At 34.0% G+C, this 16,986-nt stretch overlaps 1 protein-coding gene across 2 annotated transcripts in view; it reads left to right on the forward strand.

Annotated features, from left to right (window-relative positions):
* LOC132757637 (DENN domain-containing protein 1B-like) overlaps positions 1-16,325 on the forward strand; it is a 55,335-nt gene extending 39,010 nt beyond the window's left edge. Inside the window, exons 19-25 of one of the 2 annotated variants that reach the window (XM_060748964.1) lie at positions 938-1,000; positions 1,898-1,912; positions 3,513-3,647; positions 5,106-5,194; positions 6,434-6,602; positions 11,296-11,355; positions 16,190-16,325. In XM_060748964.1, coding sequence (XP_060604947.1) covers positions 938-1,000; positions 1,898-1,912; positions 3,513-3,647; positions 5,106-5,194; positions 6,434-6,602; positions 11,296-11,346 — 522 coding nt within the window. In that variant the 3' untranslated portion in view covers positions 11,347-11,355; positions 16,190-16,325. The remainder of the gene's footprint in view (positions 1-937; positions 1,001-1,897; positions 1,913-3,512; positions 3,648-5,105; positions 5,195-6,433; positions 6,603-11,295; positions 11,356-16,189) is intronic. The other variant, XM_060748965.1, reaches the window with a different exon arrangement.
* Positions 16,326-16,986: the final 661 nt, after the last annotated feature.

Raw genomic sequence — 16,986 nt, forward strand, 5'->3', positions numbered from 1 at the left:
TTACTGCCCTTTGATACTTTTCCTTGTCCGGAGCATAACTTAAAACATACTGGTTGGAATTCAAAACAACTTCATACAATGGTCAAGTACAATAAGAGGAAGTGCAGTGCATAAGAACTATAACTCTATCTTCAGTATTTATAGAGTTATTGCCCTTTGTTCTTTTTCTTTGTCTTTCTGGACTTATTACAGAGTAATTCAATTAAGCTTCATCAATGGCCAACCACATTGAAAGGAAATGCAACATACATGAACCACAATTATCTTTAATTGCCCACAACCATAACTCTATGTTTCAATTCTTTTACAAGGTATTCTCTTACTAGTAACATCCTCATTTCCGAAGCAGACTTGTGGGGGTATTAATCACATTTAGTGATAGTTCTAGTTTGAACTAAAGAATCTTTCTGTTATCATAATTACCCATCTAAGCCTGCTGGTGGGGACAGAATCTACCCCTTCCAACAGTGCATATCAAAATGATGGTCTGAACTGTTTGATATTATTCAATAAGTATTTATTATGAATTTTATATACATAAACCGTTAACCTGCAGCATTTCTTAAATGGTTTTGTCCAGTTTTAGTTTCTAGAACAGTCCATTATAAATTTTGGGGATGTCAAGATAAAAAATTTAAGTCAGCCATCAGTAAATGGCCAGGTCAGACTGCTCAGATATGCAGACTGGCCTGGATATATATCTATGGTTGCAAAGGCTTTATGATTTCAGCCTTGCTCTATACTGGAGGCAATGGCTTATCAGTTTTAGGCAGGGAAAATGTTAAATAACAGACACACGTTCTTCCAACTCTACAGATATAATGTGCATGTATAATCATAGGAAAATGAAAATATGATATTGTATAGATTTTGAAACCTATAGATAGAATATTTCATACATCTTTTAAAAAAAATTTACCTTCCTTTGTTCTTTCAGATGAAGACTCAAGGAAAAAAAGCTTATTCCAAGGCACGAACCAAGATCAATGACTTGAAAAAGGTTTGTTACAGCTCAAGGGTCTTCTTGTTTTTCTCTTATTGCATCATATATGGAGTGTTTGGCTTTAATATTGTGTTTCTTGCATCATTCTAACACATATTATGATTTAATTTTCGCTTTATTTGATGGTACAACATTATATTTAGCGTTTGTAGGAGCTTAAGCCAAATAGATAAGTTTGTTTCAGTTTTCTGTAATATGATTTATAAGTAATGAGTTTATTGTTTTATGATTTATTCAGGGTTGCCATTCAGTTAATAGATATTATGAGAATAGATTTACCTTTTTGTTAACTGATAAAAGAAATTTTCATTTGTAGAAACAAATTCCCAAATAGTAAATGGCCTGTTTTATTTAATAAATATCTGATAATTGTCATGTCTAGGGTAGCATTGCAAGTGACTTTAGTTTTTCAATTACCAAAAGCGCAAAACAAAATGTCATCAACAAATTTTAAATGAATTTTAGGCAATTCATGAATTTTAGTCAAGTTTTGCAATTAATCACAGTTTCATTACTAAGTCTTTAGAAATATTTTTAAAGGATGACTATTTCAATTTTAGTAGAATTTCGTAAGGTTTTGGCTCCATATCATAGATTTGGTGGTCTTTTGTGGAAAATTGTCATTTCCTTACATAGATTAAGAAGAATTTTTTTTTAAGCAAAAGAGACAAAAGAATTTATAAACATTCAAAGTTATCAATCAAATGAATTGTCATAAATTTAGGTGAAGAGATAATAATTATGTTTTCTAATATATACATCATGAGGACACAGAGGTGAATCTACTTGTAAGGGAGATAATACAGGAATATTTATAAGCAAATATGAAATGCTATCTGGTCAATATCTATTACAATCAATGTATTTGATATAAAAAAAAAATGAAAATTTTAGGATCAAGAAAAAACCGTAAGTTTATGTTTATCAAGAAATATTATACCTTTTGCACTGTCATCATATATTTAGCCCACCATTCATTATTATATGATGGTATATACTTTACCCATATATCAGCTTTCTGTCACAAAAAAAATAAGGAAAAAAATCTGCACCTTTACTTAAAAATATCCAGTAGATTAATTTGGTTAAGATTATAAATTTAGATTTTAGGTTTGATGTAAGATTTACGTAATTAAGTTTCGACATAGATACTGCAGTAAAATAAGAATTTACTTTCGTATTGAATACATGTAATGAAATAAGAATTTAGCATTGACATAGAATGGAGTAACTAAAGTGAGATAGAACTTTAATATCAATTAGACTAGAGCACTTGCTTGAAATAAGTTTGAAATTCAAGGTTAGTTAGTGATATTTTCAATTTATAGCACTTAAGCCATGTGTATATGTAAAATTGAACAGTAAAAAAAATGTGTTAGAATCTTGGTGATTTCTGCAGAAAATGTAGCTTGGCTGAACATTAAAACATACTATTCAAGCAAAATATTAATATAATAATAATGTTACTAAAAATAGAATGCTTACAGAAATTCTGAATGTTTTTGTTTTGTATTTAAATTATATTTATGTTTGCATTTTCTTTATTAATATTGAATATATTGATGTTGTTTTGTGGAAGTCTTTTTATATAAAATTATATTTTGTTGAATTTTCATGATAATTAATGTGAAATCATGCAGTCCTGTTTTAGCTCGGATTAACTCAGAACAACATATGGGCTATTTTATCAGCCTATTCCTGGTTTGGTGTGAAACTATTATGGAATGTATAAAAAGAAAATGTAAGGTGTCAAAAGAGTCTGAGTGCTAGGAAAGATGAAATTGTTTTGCTGTATTTTTAGATAAAAAAATAACTGTATGAAAAGTTAATAACTGGTAAAAAAAGTTTAATACACAGTCAAAAACAGGTTAATTAACCTAATAAAAACTGGTTAACTGGTAAAAACTGGTTAACTGGTAAAAATAAGTTAATTACTGGTAAAAATTGGTAAACTGGTAAAATTAGGTTAATAACTGGTAAAAACAGGACAAGTGATTTCACATATCATGGTATGCATGTATGCATTTTGCAAGTATATTCTGTATTAACATTGTTCAGTAATTATATACTACTGAAATGTCGGTTGTTCTACTCAGGTACCCGATTTTGCCTGAAATAATGCTCGAAGGGGTACCGAAGATCCTCCTCAAATCCACCAGTGAAGCAGGAACGTTGCCATATAAGAAGTTAAAAGTGTCAGTGCAACTTTAAGTCCAACCAAAAAAAAAATCTCTTTTCCAGCCATTATTCAGAGTTTTTGCAACAAACCGACCTACCGGGGTGTGAATATAGAGCTTTTAATGCTTTTTTAATTATCAGTGAAACCATAGTATATTTTGCTTACCTTAATTTGCAAAGTTAAATTTTCCTCCTGAATTTTTACTCTTATCATTATACCCCTGTCTTTTTATTTGCAGTTGTTTTGAAATCAGATTTTGCTTTCGGTTTATTTTCTTTTTTTGCACCGAACCCTTTTCTCCTTATTTTACCCACAATACCCTCTTTACAGGACGACGCTTCACCGAAACCACCAAAGTCGGTTCGTGCAGGAGTTAAAACAAAATCTTTTTCTAAAGAAAAACCGGCCATCATTTTAAGGGATCGCCCATCTACTATTGTGGGCACCCCATTAAAGGCACTGAGAGTAAGTAAGCAATTCTCACAATAATTTTATTCTTACGCTTCACATTAAAAGTTGGGGAGTGTTCGTTTTCTAAGTAAGAGTCGATAAGATAATAATTTTGTGGATTACAAATAACTGAGTTGTTTTGAATGGCATGAGTGTATATAAGTGTAACAAGCATTTTTGACAATAATAAATGTTTATGTGATTGTGTTATATAATGGGCATGTGAAATTTGATTTTAAACATATACTAATCAATGTGTCCTTAGTTTTGTACTTTAATGTTGTATTGTTGTTGAATGCACAGTGAAAAATAGGTATTCATTTCTAAGTTGATTTTGTTTAACAGTCGACTTGTACTGAATTGAATTCTAAACTATGTCATTTGAAAATTTGATATATTTCAGTATAGAAATGACAGCAGTAAATATAAGACTTTCTCTGTAACCACTCTAAAAGATATGACTGATTAACTGCTGAATTTCTTACTTCCAAATTTGGAACTGTCCAATATGTTTTTGGGTACATCAGGCTGAAAACTGAAAGCCAGTCAACCAGTGTATATAGCCTGGTCAGACTGCACAGATATGCGGGCTGTGGTGGCTTTATACTTGTGGCAAAGGGGGCTTATCAGTTTTGGTTCCATTTGGTTATAATACATGTACAAGGAGTTTTCAGCTGATGGCCCATAGGTCTGAAATTATCACACCATTTACCACAGCAAATGCTGGAAAGGTTAACCACTCATTATTCTATACTGCTAAATTGACCCACATCAAAGTTCAAATTTTCTTTTCTTATTATGGATATGATAATTTTTGCTTTCAATAAAGGTTTACTTGGTTGATGTTTTTGTTTTTTTATAATTAAAGCATTGCTGTACTAATATTAACAGAATCTTTAGATTATAAATGCTGTGCATATATAATTATAATATTTGCGTCAAAATTAATTGTTTTGCTAACAGACAGCCTCTTTAACAAAAAGTATCTGACCAAAACTGATCAAATTACCGAGTCAAATTTTCATTAATACTATAATTTTCTTTTCTTGCAAATATTTGCATTAAGCTTTTATGGATATTTGCATTTATTAAGAATTAGACTTATTTCATAAATTTTACACTATCAGGATTATAACTCCCTCAGTTATGGGAATACAAAAATTGAGTTCCTGCCAACAGTTATAGAGCCAGGTCAGACTGCATGGATGTGCAAGCTAGCCAGATCTATACTGGTGGCAAAGGCTTATCACTTTCAGTCCTAGCCATTTAAGGTTTCAGAAAATTATTACAGTGGCTTTTGCTCTTTTTTCAAGTCAAGTCATTCTCAAATTTCCATTTAAATATTATTTATATAATGATAATTTTGTAATTTATTTTATACATCATGTAAGTTGAAAGAATGAACAAGAAAACTTTTATACTATGCAATAGGACTATATTGCTGATGGAAAATTTTGTTTGTTTCATCTGTAGCCCCCTCGACCAGGTATGAGTCCCATCACTGACACACCAGACAGCAGAGTGAAACCTCAGTTTGTTATCCGACAACCGTCAACAGATAGGTAACTTGTTAATTTAAATTTTTCCATCGTCTTTATTAGTCAGTCTGACAGAAGTTCAAGTCTTACTAAATAAGCTGCATGTTTCCAGATGAGTCATAATATTTCAATAAAATCAAACATGTGAAAACTGTACTAAGATTTTTAGAAATGTAGAAAAACTCATGATTTGAGTAATAATTTACATGTTATGTGCGATTAATGACTGATTTTGCAGTATTTATCATCATATTTCTACTGCGTGACTAATGCAGTAAGGGCTATTTTTGCATATTTTTACATTGATTGAAAGTGGCATTTGCAATATGTGAATTACCTTCTTTGTTTACTTTATAATATTTTACTTTAAAAGGCATTTTCAAAATTTGCATTAAAATTAGCAGTAAGCATGAATCTGGTGGCATTTACATTGTAAATCTGAGTTTCACCCGTACTGAATTACCTCCCATATACATCTTATAAGAATATTTTTAGCCAACCAATCATTTTATCTATTAGTATTATAGAAAGGCATGATGTAAATTTTTTGTACAAAAACATCACTTAACAAAAACAATATTTCGAGGGAACTTCAGATTTTGTCAATTTTGATATATACAAACATTGTTTTAAGGTTGTTTACTTGAAAAATTTTAGGGCAGTCATTTTTTGTACTAGGGTAATATCTTGAAATGGCAAAATTATGCATGCAACAGGTTTCCAACAGATAACAATCGAAACTGATTAACTTTTAAATACCTAGCCGTTTATTTCATGATTAAGCAATCACTGTAGTTACTAGTATTGAATGTATTTTAGAATTGAATTGAGCCACGCCATGACATAACCAACATAGTTGGGTTTGCGACCAGCATGAATCAAGACCAGCCTGCGCATCCGCGCAGTCTGATCAGGATCCATGCTGTTCGCTTACAAACCCTATAACAAGTAGAGAAACTGATAGCGAACAGCATGGATCCTGATCAGACTGCGCGGATGCGCAGGCTGGTCTGGATTTATGCTGGTCGCAAACCCAACTATGTTGGTTTTGTCATGGCACGACTCAATTGTTTTTTAATATGCCATTTGTCAGAATATATGTCAGAATAAGTTGTTTGCCCTCAGTCAGACTTCACTGTTTCTACAGTAACATATCTACGGGTTATTGTGATCACAAATAAAATTATTTGAAAAAAACTCCAAATGATTGAAATAATGTAGAAGAATAAAAGACTACACCTTGCAAATTTTTTTTTTTTTCAGGGCACATCGGCATATGACACATATTGACGACAAGCGTGTAAGTTCCGACGATAGTGACCTAATTTACACGCGCATGAGTATGAACCTGATGGGCGACCCAGATATTCAAAATGCAATGTTTAAATCGGCCAGTGCAGAAAATCTGCCAAAAACGAACCCAAAATTACAGGTAGAGTGTTTTTGCGATAAATGTTGACTAAAAATAGAAATTGTTCAATTTATTCTCCGACTAAGAATACAGAAGTGTGTCTGATTTCCGTGAATTTGCTGTGTTATCATTTCATTTTTAGCTCACCTGTCACAAAGTGACAGGGTGAGCTTTTGTGATCGCTTTTCGTCCGGCGTCCGTCCGTCCGTCGTCCGTCCGTCTGTCTGTAAACTTTTACTATAAATGACATCTTCTCATAAACCACTAAGCCAATTTCATCCAAACTTCACAGGAATGTTCCTTTGGTGGTCACCTTTAAAAATTGTTCAAAGAATTTAATTCCATGCAGAACTCTGGTTGCCATGGCAACCAAAAGAAAAAACTTTAAATATCTTCTTTTGAAAAACCCTAAGAGCTAGAGCTTAGATATTTTACATGAAACATCTTCTAGTGAGTGTCTACCAAGATTGTTCAAATAAAAGCCCTGGGGTCAAAATTGGCCCCGCCCCAGGGGGTCATTGATTTTCCCTATATGTATATGGTAAAAACTTAAAAAATCTTCTTTTTAAGAACTCAAAGAGCTAGAGCTAAGATATTTGGCATGAAACATGTTCTAATGGGTGTCTACCAAGTTTGTTCAAAAAAAAGCCCTGGGGTCAAAATTGGCCCCGCCCCAGGGGGTCATTGATTTTCCCTTTATGTATATAGTAAAAACTTAAAAAATCTTCTTTTAAAGAACCCAAAGAGCTAGAGCTAAGATATTTAGCATGAAACATCTTCTAATGAGTGTCTACCAAGTTTGTTCAAATAAAAGCCCTGGGGTCAAAATTGGCCCCGCCCCAGGGGGTCATTGATTTTCCCTATATGCATATAGTAAAAACTTAAAAAATCTTCTTTTAAAGAACCCAAAGAGCTAGAGCTAAGATATTTAACATGAAACATCTTCTAATGAGTGTCTACCAAGTTTGTTCAAATTAAAGCCCTGGGGTCAAAATTGGCCCCGCCCCAGGGGGTCATTGATTTTCCCTATATGCATATAGTAAAAACTTAAAAAATCTCCTTTTAAAGAACCCAAAGAGCTAGAGCTTAGATATTTGACATGAAACATCTTCTAGTGAGTGTCTACCAAGATTGTTCAAATAAAAACCCTGGGGTCAAAATTGGCCCCGCCCCAGGGGGTCATTGATTTTCTCTATATGCATATAGTAAAAACTTTAAAAATCTTTTTTTTTAAAGAACCCAAAGAGCTAGAGCTAAGATATTTAGCATGAAACATGTTCTAATGGGTGTCTACCAAGTTTGTTCAAATAAAAGCCCTGGGGTCAAAATTGGCCCCGCCCCAGGGGGTCATTGATTTTCCCTTTATGCATATAGTAAAAATTTAAAAATCTTCTTTTAAAGAACTCATGGAGCTAGAGCTAAGATATTTAGCATGAAACATGTTCTAATGGTAGTCTACCAATTTTGTTCAAATAAAAGCACTGGGGTCAAAATTGCATCACCCCAGGGGGTCAATGATTTTCCCTATATGTATATAGTAAAAACTTAAAAAATCTTCTTTTAAAGAACCAAAAGAGCTAGAGCTAAGATATTTAGCATGAAACATGTTCTAATGGGTGTCTACCAAGTTTGTTCAAATAAAAGCCCTGGGGTCAAAATTGGCCCCGCCCCAGGGGGTCATTGATTTTCCCTATATGTATATGGTAAAAACTTAAAAAATCTTCTTTTTAAGAACTCAAAGAGCTAGAGCTAAGATATTTAGCATGAAACATGTTCTAATGGGTGTCTACCAAGTTTGTTCAAATAAAAGCCCTGGGGTCAAAATTGGCCCCGCCCCAGGGGGTCATTGATTTTCCCTATATGTATATAGTAAAAACTTAAAAAATCTTCTTTAAAGAACTCAAAGAGCTAGAGCTAAGATATTTAGCATGAAACATGTTCTAATGGGTGTCTACCAAGTTTGTTCAAATAATAGTCCTGGGGTCAAAATTGGCCCCGCCCCGGGGGTCATTGATTTCCCTTATATATGTATATAGCAAAAACTTAAAAAGTATTCTTTGAAAAAATCTAAATAGCTAGAGTTAAGATATTAAGCATGAAACATCTTCTAGTGAGTGTCTACAAAGTTTGTTCAAATAAAAGCCCTTGGGTCAAAATTGGCCCTGCCCCGGGGGGTCATTGATTTTCCTTATATGTGTATAGGAAAAACTTAAAAAACATCTTTGAAAAAACCCAAATAGCTAGAGTTTAGATATTAAGCATGAAATATGTTCTAGTAAGTGTCTACAAAGTTTGTTCAAATAAAAGCCCTGGGGTCAAAACTGGCCCCGCCCCAGGGATGTCATTGTTTTTAACTATATGTGTATAGTAAAACCTTAAAAAATCTTCTTTAAAAAAACACAATGAGCTACAGCTTAGATGTTTAGCATGAAACATCTTCTTATGGGTGTCTACCAAGTTTGTTCAAATAAAAGCCCTTGGTTTAAATTGGCCCTGCCAGGGGTAGGGGAGGGCAGATCATTGTTTTTCATTATAAGTGTGTACATCATGAAACGTCTTCTTATAGGTGTCTTCCAAGTTTGTTCAAATAAAAGCACTGGGGTTTAAACTGGCCCCGCTCCGGGGCCTACATACAGGTGAGCGACCTTAGGGCCATCATGGCCCTCTTGTTATTTTTTTGTACTGGAAATGCACAATACATTGTTATTTACTAAGTTCTCTACGTCCTCTATTCAAAGAAAGGCAGAGCTATTCAGATGTCACTTTTTGGCAGATTTAACATCAGTGTAAACTTTTTGGTTTTCTGTTAAGCATTTTGGTTAAGATTTCATTGATGGTTTATAACATTAAATACGAACAATATTATTACTGGTTTAACTATCCAGCACTGAGAAAAGTAGAGCGACCTGCTCCTCAAACAGCTCTTGTGCGTACATAATATCTTGTATTAAATGCTTTCTGTAAGTTTAGTTCATTATCAAATTTAGGTTTCTTGTAAATTTGCAAGCAGACTTACAGACTTCATTTATTGAAGTTTTGTATTTTGCAAATTGAAAAGGTTCATTTAATTCATTACTTTTTTGAATCTGTATTGAAAATTGGATAATTAATTCATAGAATTGATTAAAAATAAATAAGAACAAAGGGAGACTATTAAGGTTGAAGTGTTCAGAATGTTCAATGGGAGTTACTTACCTTTAACTTGTTCATTATTTAGACTTTCAATTTCATTAATTAAGTCTGTTCAATGAATATGCATATACCTTGTGGGATGAATAAAGTACTTGTTAATTTAATTAGTTATCCTATATAACATGATAAAGTCAATACTAAAGATATGTCTCCTTGTAACTGAGGCACACATTCAGTTGTATAAGCTGATTAATTAACTTGGGGGTGATTTCATTCTTGTCGTAATTGGGCACATATATGAGCCGCGTCACGACAAAATCAACATAGTGCGTTTGCAACCAGCATGGATCCAGACCAGCCTGCGCATCCGCACAGTCTGATCAGGATCCATGCTGTTTGCTTACCAACTCTATTACAAATAGAGAAACTGATAGCGAACGGCATGGATCCTGATCAGACTCCGCAGGCTGGTCTGGATCCATGCTGGTCGCAAACGCATTATGTTTGCTTTGTCGTGACGAGTCTCAATTATAATATTTACATGCTTATTTCATGCTAATCAACCCATACCCTGCTTAATTTATGTAAAGGACATGCCCAGCTTTGAATTTGGGACTGGAATGTTAAGTGATTTCAAAACTGAACAACCTACAAAATGTTAGGTCAGGCCATACAGATATTCAGGCTGATCCTCATCTATACTGGTAGCATAGGCTTGGTCACCAACTTACTATGGAATTTTGTGTCCATGTGGCTGATGTGTGGCCTTTATGTTGAATCATCACAATTGCAGCTTTATGTTTATCCCTGTGCGATTGTAAGAGGGGACTATATGGCTCGAATTACTGGAGTCTATGAATCTCTTATCTCCAGCAGGTGTGATGGTTTTGACCCCTAGTGTCACTTTATGTTTGTAACACCTGAGGTTAGCCAAAATCATCATTCCTGATTCAGTGCCATATGATCTAAATTTTGTGTTGGTGCATCAAAAAACCAAATCAAATTAAAAAAAACAAATGGATTTTTGCCCTAAGGATGAATGAAAAAGTATTGTTTCATTTTCATTATGGCCCCCACTACTACATATAGATTTGCTCTTGTTTGTCCTTTGTTCACCCTGTCCATCTATAGACTGACAATACAGTGGGATGTTGAGGCATCCATGGCCTATGGACACATTTCTAGTTAACAATGATATACCTGGGTTTCATGAGTTTTATTAAAAACTCTCTTTCCAAGATCATTCTGTTGTTAGCCATAAGTGAAGAATGTGTTGACCTTTCAGCAGCTGAGAGGTATAAGAAAAATAACGAGGGAAACAATGATGGGGTGGTGGGAGGTGAGGAAATTTCTTTCAAGCATTAAACGATAATGACCTCATCACACATGTTATTTACCTGAATCATTGTAAGCAAAACTTGTAGTAATTGATGAAACAGAAGTTTATAAAATTTCTGCCTTTTTTCATGACAACGTAAGAATAAAGGTGCTTTTTCACTGTTATGTATTAAATATAAGTGAAAGCATCTCCGTTATTATTTTTCCATAAATATGATTCATTTTTCCTTTTTACCAATTTCAGGATATGGTTTGTATTTTCTATCAAGTTCTATTTTATATTTTACAGTTTTAAATAATTAAGGTATAATATAACTTGTTTACTGTCCTTTCTTTGGCTGAGAAGTGAAATCTTTTTGTTTTCTTTTGAAAAATCTGATTTCATATAATCATGGGTGCAAGAAAGAGGAACTTTACTATGCAGCTTTCCTTTAATGGTCACCAGTTTTGAAGATAAAGTGGTTAAGGAATATTTTTTGGTGGGTAAAGATGGGATAAAAGTTTTGAAAAAGACTTGTCATTTTTGAACTGTTCATCTTTATTTTAAAAGGCTATATAGAAATAGGCAGTTCTTGGCATATAGATAAGTCAAAATTTTTCAAGAAAATCAGTATTGAGAAAAATGCACTAAACTTTTAAGAAAGATAAAAACATTTAAGATCCAAGTTATATTTTACATGTTATGTGCAGTTTAAGACTGTTTTTGCTGTATTTTATCACCATATTAATTTATTATTTGTACTGCGGACAGTAAGGACTGTTTTTTGCATATCTTGACCACTTTTGGTTAATTTTCGTGGATTGTAAGTGTTGATTACAATATGTAACTTATTTTATTTGTTCACCTCACAATATTTTAATCTTAAAAACATTCAAAATTTTCATGAATATTAACATGAATCTGGAGGCGTGCTGCTTTAAATTCATGCTAAGTTTCTTGAAAATTTTGAAAATATATTAAGAAGTAAAATATTGTGAAGTGAACAATTAAAATTATTTTCAAAAAGCACTTACAACCCATGTAAATTGCCAAAAAAAAAAAGGTCAAAATATGCAAAAATAGCCCTTACTGCATTAGTAACACGCGTAGAAATATGGTGAAAATGACTGCAAAATTGGTCATAAATCGAACATGATATGGAAATTATTACATTTACCTTGAATCCTTTCTTAAAATCTCAGTACTTTTTTCTTACGTTTGATTTTTTTGAAATACATCTTGAGGCATGCAGCTTTAAATATTGATAACTAATGTACTAGCTATGTAAAAAGTTGTTCAGATGATAAATAATTGATTAACATTTACTCTGCTAAATTACTGAAATGGACTTGTCCATTATTCAATCTGGACAATACCATTCATCATTTATAGGGAAAGTTTTTCAAAATATGAACTGACTGAATAGCAAACAGTTGCAGACCATGATCAGACAAAGAACACAGATCATAATTGTGCCAGTTAATCTTGTTCTGCACTGCTGGCGTGGGTAGATTTTGTAGCTGTTGGCAGGGTAAGGGTTAATAGATGAATAGGTTTGAACTGGTGACCTAAATAAAGGTGTAACACTGCTGGGCTTCAAATATTATGCTTTTAACATACAAGAAACTGCTTCCCACATAAAAATATTCTGTCTTTTGGTCTTGTTAACGAATTACATTATATAATTATATTTATGTTTTACCCCCAATGCCTTTTCTTTTCTATTTGTAGGCATATATTTTAAATGTTTGTTTTTTCCTCTAATGTACAAATGATTGTTGTTTTTAGCTCAACTATTCGAAGAATAGGGAGAGCTATTATACTCAACCAGGTGTCAGCGTCACACTTTGGTTAAGTGTTTGCGTGCAAGTTGGTATTTCCAAAACTACTGATAGGAATAGATTTAAACTTCACACACTTCAGAGAGCATAAATAGGAGGTCCCTGCTATAATTAATGTGGATTCTGCCAGAATTGTGGCCCTTTTTTTTCAACTTTAAAATTCAACATTATATCCAGGCTCTTGCTTTTTAGCTCACCTGTCACAAAGTGACAGGGTGAGCTTTTGTGATCGCTTTACGTCCGGCGTCTGGCCGGCGTCCGTCCGTCCGTAAACTTTTACTTTAAATGACATCTCCTCATAAACCACTAAGCCAATTTCATCCAAACTTCAAAGGTATGTTCCTTTGGTGGTCACCTTTAAATACTGTTCAAAGAATTTAATTCCATGCAGAACTCTGGTTGCCATGGCAACCGAAAGAAAAAACTTTAAATATCTTCTTTTAAAAAACCCAAAGAGCTAGAGCTTAGATATTTGGCATGAAACATCTTCTAGACAGACTTCGAGGGCTTAGAGCGAAACTAGCCTATCTTTATATAGAAATAGAAGCAGATAGACTAGTTTCACTCTAAACCCTCGTAGTGAGTGTCTACAAAGTTTGTTCAAATAAAACTTTTAAAAGCCCTGGGGTCAAAATTGGTCCTGCCCAAGGGGGTCATTGATTTTCCCTATGCATATAGTAAAAACTTAAAAAATCTTCTTTTAAAGAACCCAAAGAGCTAGAGCTTTGATATTTAGCATGAAACATCTTCTAATGAGTGTCTATCAAGTTTGTTCAAATAAAAGCCCTGGGGTCAAAATTGGCCCCGCCTTAGGGGGTCATTGATTTTCCCTATATGCATATAGTAAAAACTTAAAAAATCTTCTTTTAAAGAACCCAAAGAGCTAGAGCTTAGATATTTAGCATGAAACATCTTCTAATGAGTGTCTATCAAGTTTGTTCAAATAAAAGCCCTGGGGTCAAAATTGGCCCCGCCTTAGGGGGTCATTGATTTTCCCTATATGCATATAGTAAAAACTTAAAAAATCTTCTTTTAAAGAACCCAAAGAGCTAGAGCTAAGATATTTAGCATGAAACATGTTCTAATGGGTGACTACAAAGTTTGTTCAAATAAAAGCCCTGGGGTCAAAATTGGCCCCGCCCCGGGGGTCATTGATTTTAACTATAAGTGTATAGTAAAAACTTAAAAAATCTTCTTTTAAGAAACCCAATGAGTTAGAGGTTAGATGTTTAGCATGAAACATCTTCTTGTGGGTGTCTACCAAGTTTGTTCAAATAAAAGGCCCTTAAGTTAAAATTTGGCCCTGCCTGGGGGTGGGGGGAGGGGAGGGCCAGGGACAAAGGGTCATGTGGTTTTCATTCAATTATATGTTCGTTAAGTGAAAAACTAAACATCATGAAACATCTTCTAATTGGTGTCTTCCAAGTTTGTTCAAATAAAAGCCCTGGGGTTTAAACTGGCCCCGCTCCGTGGGCCTATATACAGGTGAGCGACCTCAGGGCCATCATGGCCCTCTTGTTTTATCAATCACTGAGAATAGCCGAGCATGCTGTCCTACTGACAGTTCTCGTTTTTAACTGCTACCATATTTAAATACACAATGTAATCTTTCTTTGTGGGTTTTTTTTATCAAACATGTACAATAGATGTATTTAATTTCGTATCATTAAAACAGTTTAAAAAGTTGTTTAAGTACATATGTTAAGTTTTGTAAAAAAAATAATCAGTTATTTAATGAAGTTATTTATTGAAATTATAAATAAATCTTTAAGAGAATGGAAACAATAGGTGAATTGATATATTTGAATGCTTTGTTATGCTTATTGTTATACATGTACTTTGGTATTATAGATCTACATATTTCTGGTAATTTATAACTATATTGAGAGTGCCTGGTTCAATGCTCGAGCAAGGGGAAATTTCTCTGTGACAAATGATCTCTGTCATTGAATTTAATGGTCATTTTTCCCTCACAGCTGATTTTGAAGGTTAAAGGTTAAACCTTTAAGTTACCCTGCTGAATTTGTAATGGATTTGCCCTACTTTGACTTTGGAACAGACCATTTAATGTTTTAGGGATTTCAGTATCAAAATACAAATATACCGTGGTTGTTCACAGTATCAAGTCTGGTCTGATATGGCTGTACAGATGTGAAAGCTGGCCTTTCTCTATACTGGAAGGCAAGAGCTGATAATTTTAGGCATCACCAGGTTATGGGTTAGTGGCATGTATTGCTGAAATTTATATTTTTTCCTCCATGTTAAGGAGTTAGGGCCATATATACATGTGTAGGGAAATTATGTGGATTGTAAGTGCCTTATGGCAGTTTCATTTACTTGTGGTATTTTATGAGATAATATTTTTACTATTGAAAAAAGTCAAATAAAGTCTCATAAATCATGTTAGAACACAACTTGAGGCCTGCAACTTTAACTATTCCTTAGTTCATACTTGGTCTTTCAAATAGAAATTTAAAAGACCCTGGTTCATACAATGTGTCTTTATAACTACAGTAGAACTTCTATGAGTCGAACTTCGATTAGTCGATTTTCTCGATGTGTCGAAAAATGAAAGTCCCGATTCTTGCCCCTATATATTCCTTATAAAAACCTTTGCATGAGTCGAGATTTTATGTGTCGAATTTTTCGATGTGTCGAAGTTTTTTCGTGGTCCATATAAAGTAAATCTAGTGTAATTTACCACAAATAAGTCGAAGTTGTTCAATTATTTTGACACCTTCGATCTCGAGACATTTTTCACACCTTACCTGGCTGCGCGCTGCGAAGACGATTTCCAATCAACTTGTGTGACAGGTGTTAATTACACAGCCGTGTGTTCAAACAGCCTTTGTTTGCGATAAAATGTGTGATAAAATGCTTTAATCGTTACTATTTTAATTGCCATAGTGGTATTTGAAAGTAAACGGTAAGAACTACTTTCATTTGTAAGCATCCGTGACCCGGTGTCGCGTGAGAATAACACGCGTAATATTTACTATAAGCTGGTTTAGTTATCGCTCTTTCGTATTGTTACGCCTTTTGTAACTATATTGTATACGTATAATTAGTCAGAATAATGATGGAAAATATAAAATGGGTTTTGTTATAGATCTTATAATTAGGAATAGTCACGGGTCGAAATTTTGTTATGGAATTGAGAGCAATTCATGAGTCGAAGTCCCGATGTGTCGAAGTTTTTACGCAAGTCCCTTCAACTTCGACTTACCGAAGTTCTACTGTATTTGTATAACTAAGTTTTTTTTCTCACATGAACGTTGTAAGTTAATAGTCAAAAACTTTCATATCTTTTATTTCAGTCCAGTGACAGCAGTGGAACTATTACGTCAACATCATCGTTTGAGAATGAACCTGATCGTGGAAGTTTTTCATATATGGACGATGGCGGGGATGGATCAAGGCACAAGGGGGACAACTCAGCCATTTCCTACACTAATTTGATGAACGATGATGATAGTGGGATTGTAATGAGGACCGATTCACAATCTTCGCTAGACCGGACTCGGTTCGAGTCGGTTGCAAAGAATGAAAAAACAACTCTGACCCATAGTATTAATGTTTCGTTAGATTCTAAACCCCCACCAAGACCCGCTCCCTTAAATTCCGAAACTGGTTTACCTCCTCCGAGACCTGCTCCTAGAAAAAGTGTAAGTCCAAATATAGCATCAGTTGAAGATCATGTGATCAGGTCATCTGGTTTAAGTCGTGAACGGCCTAAACCGGCACCTCGGAAGCAGTCGTTTGATCGTAACTTGCCAAAACCTTGTGGGGACACATTAATTGACTTTGGGAATAAAACGGCTGGACAGGATGGTTTGAATTTATCTGGTGATTTTGATAGTTTAAATATGGGCCCAGCTGGTGATTATGTTTTATTAAGGGAACCATTGGCTTCAAAGATGGACGATAGTTCTTTTAATAGAAGAAGTAGTGTAACAAGAACACCAGCGATTAAACTGGGACAGAACGAAACTCCGAAGCGGCCCAGTGTGCGACGAGAACCGTCACCCATTACACCAGAAAAATCACCGCAGACCGGTTTTTGTGTTAGATTTTTTATCCTTTATTGATTTGTAGAAACCCCCTTTAAGCAAAA

This window comes from Ruditapes philippinarum, unplaced genomic scaffold (genome assembly GCF_026571515.1).
Source record: "Ruditapes philippinarum isolate M1 unplaced genomic scaffold, ASM2657151v2 ctg591_1_1_1_1, whole genome shotgun sequence".
NCBI lineage: Eukaryota > Metazoa > Mollusca > Bivalvia > Venerida > Veneridae > Ruditapes > Ruditapes philippinarum.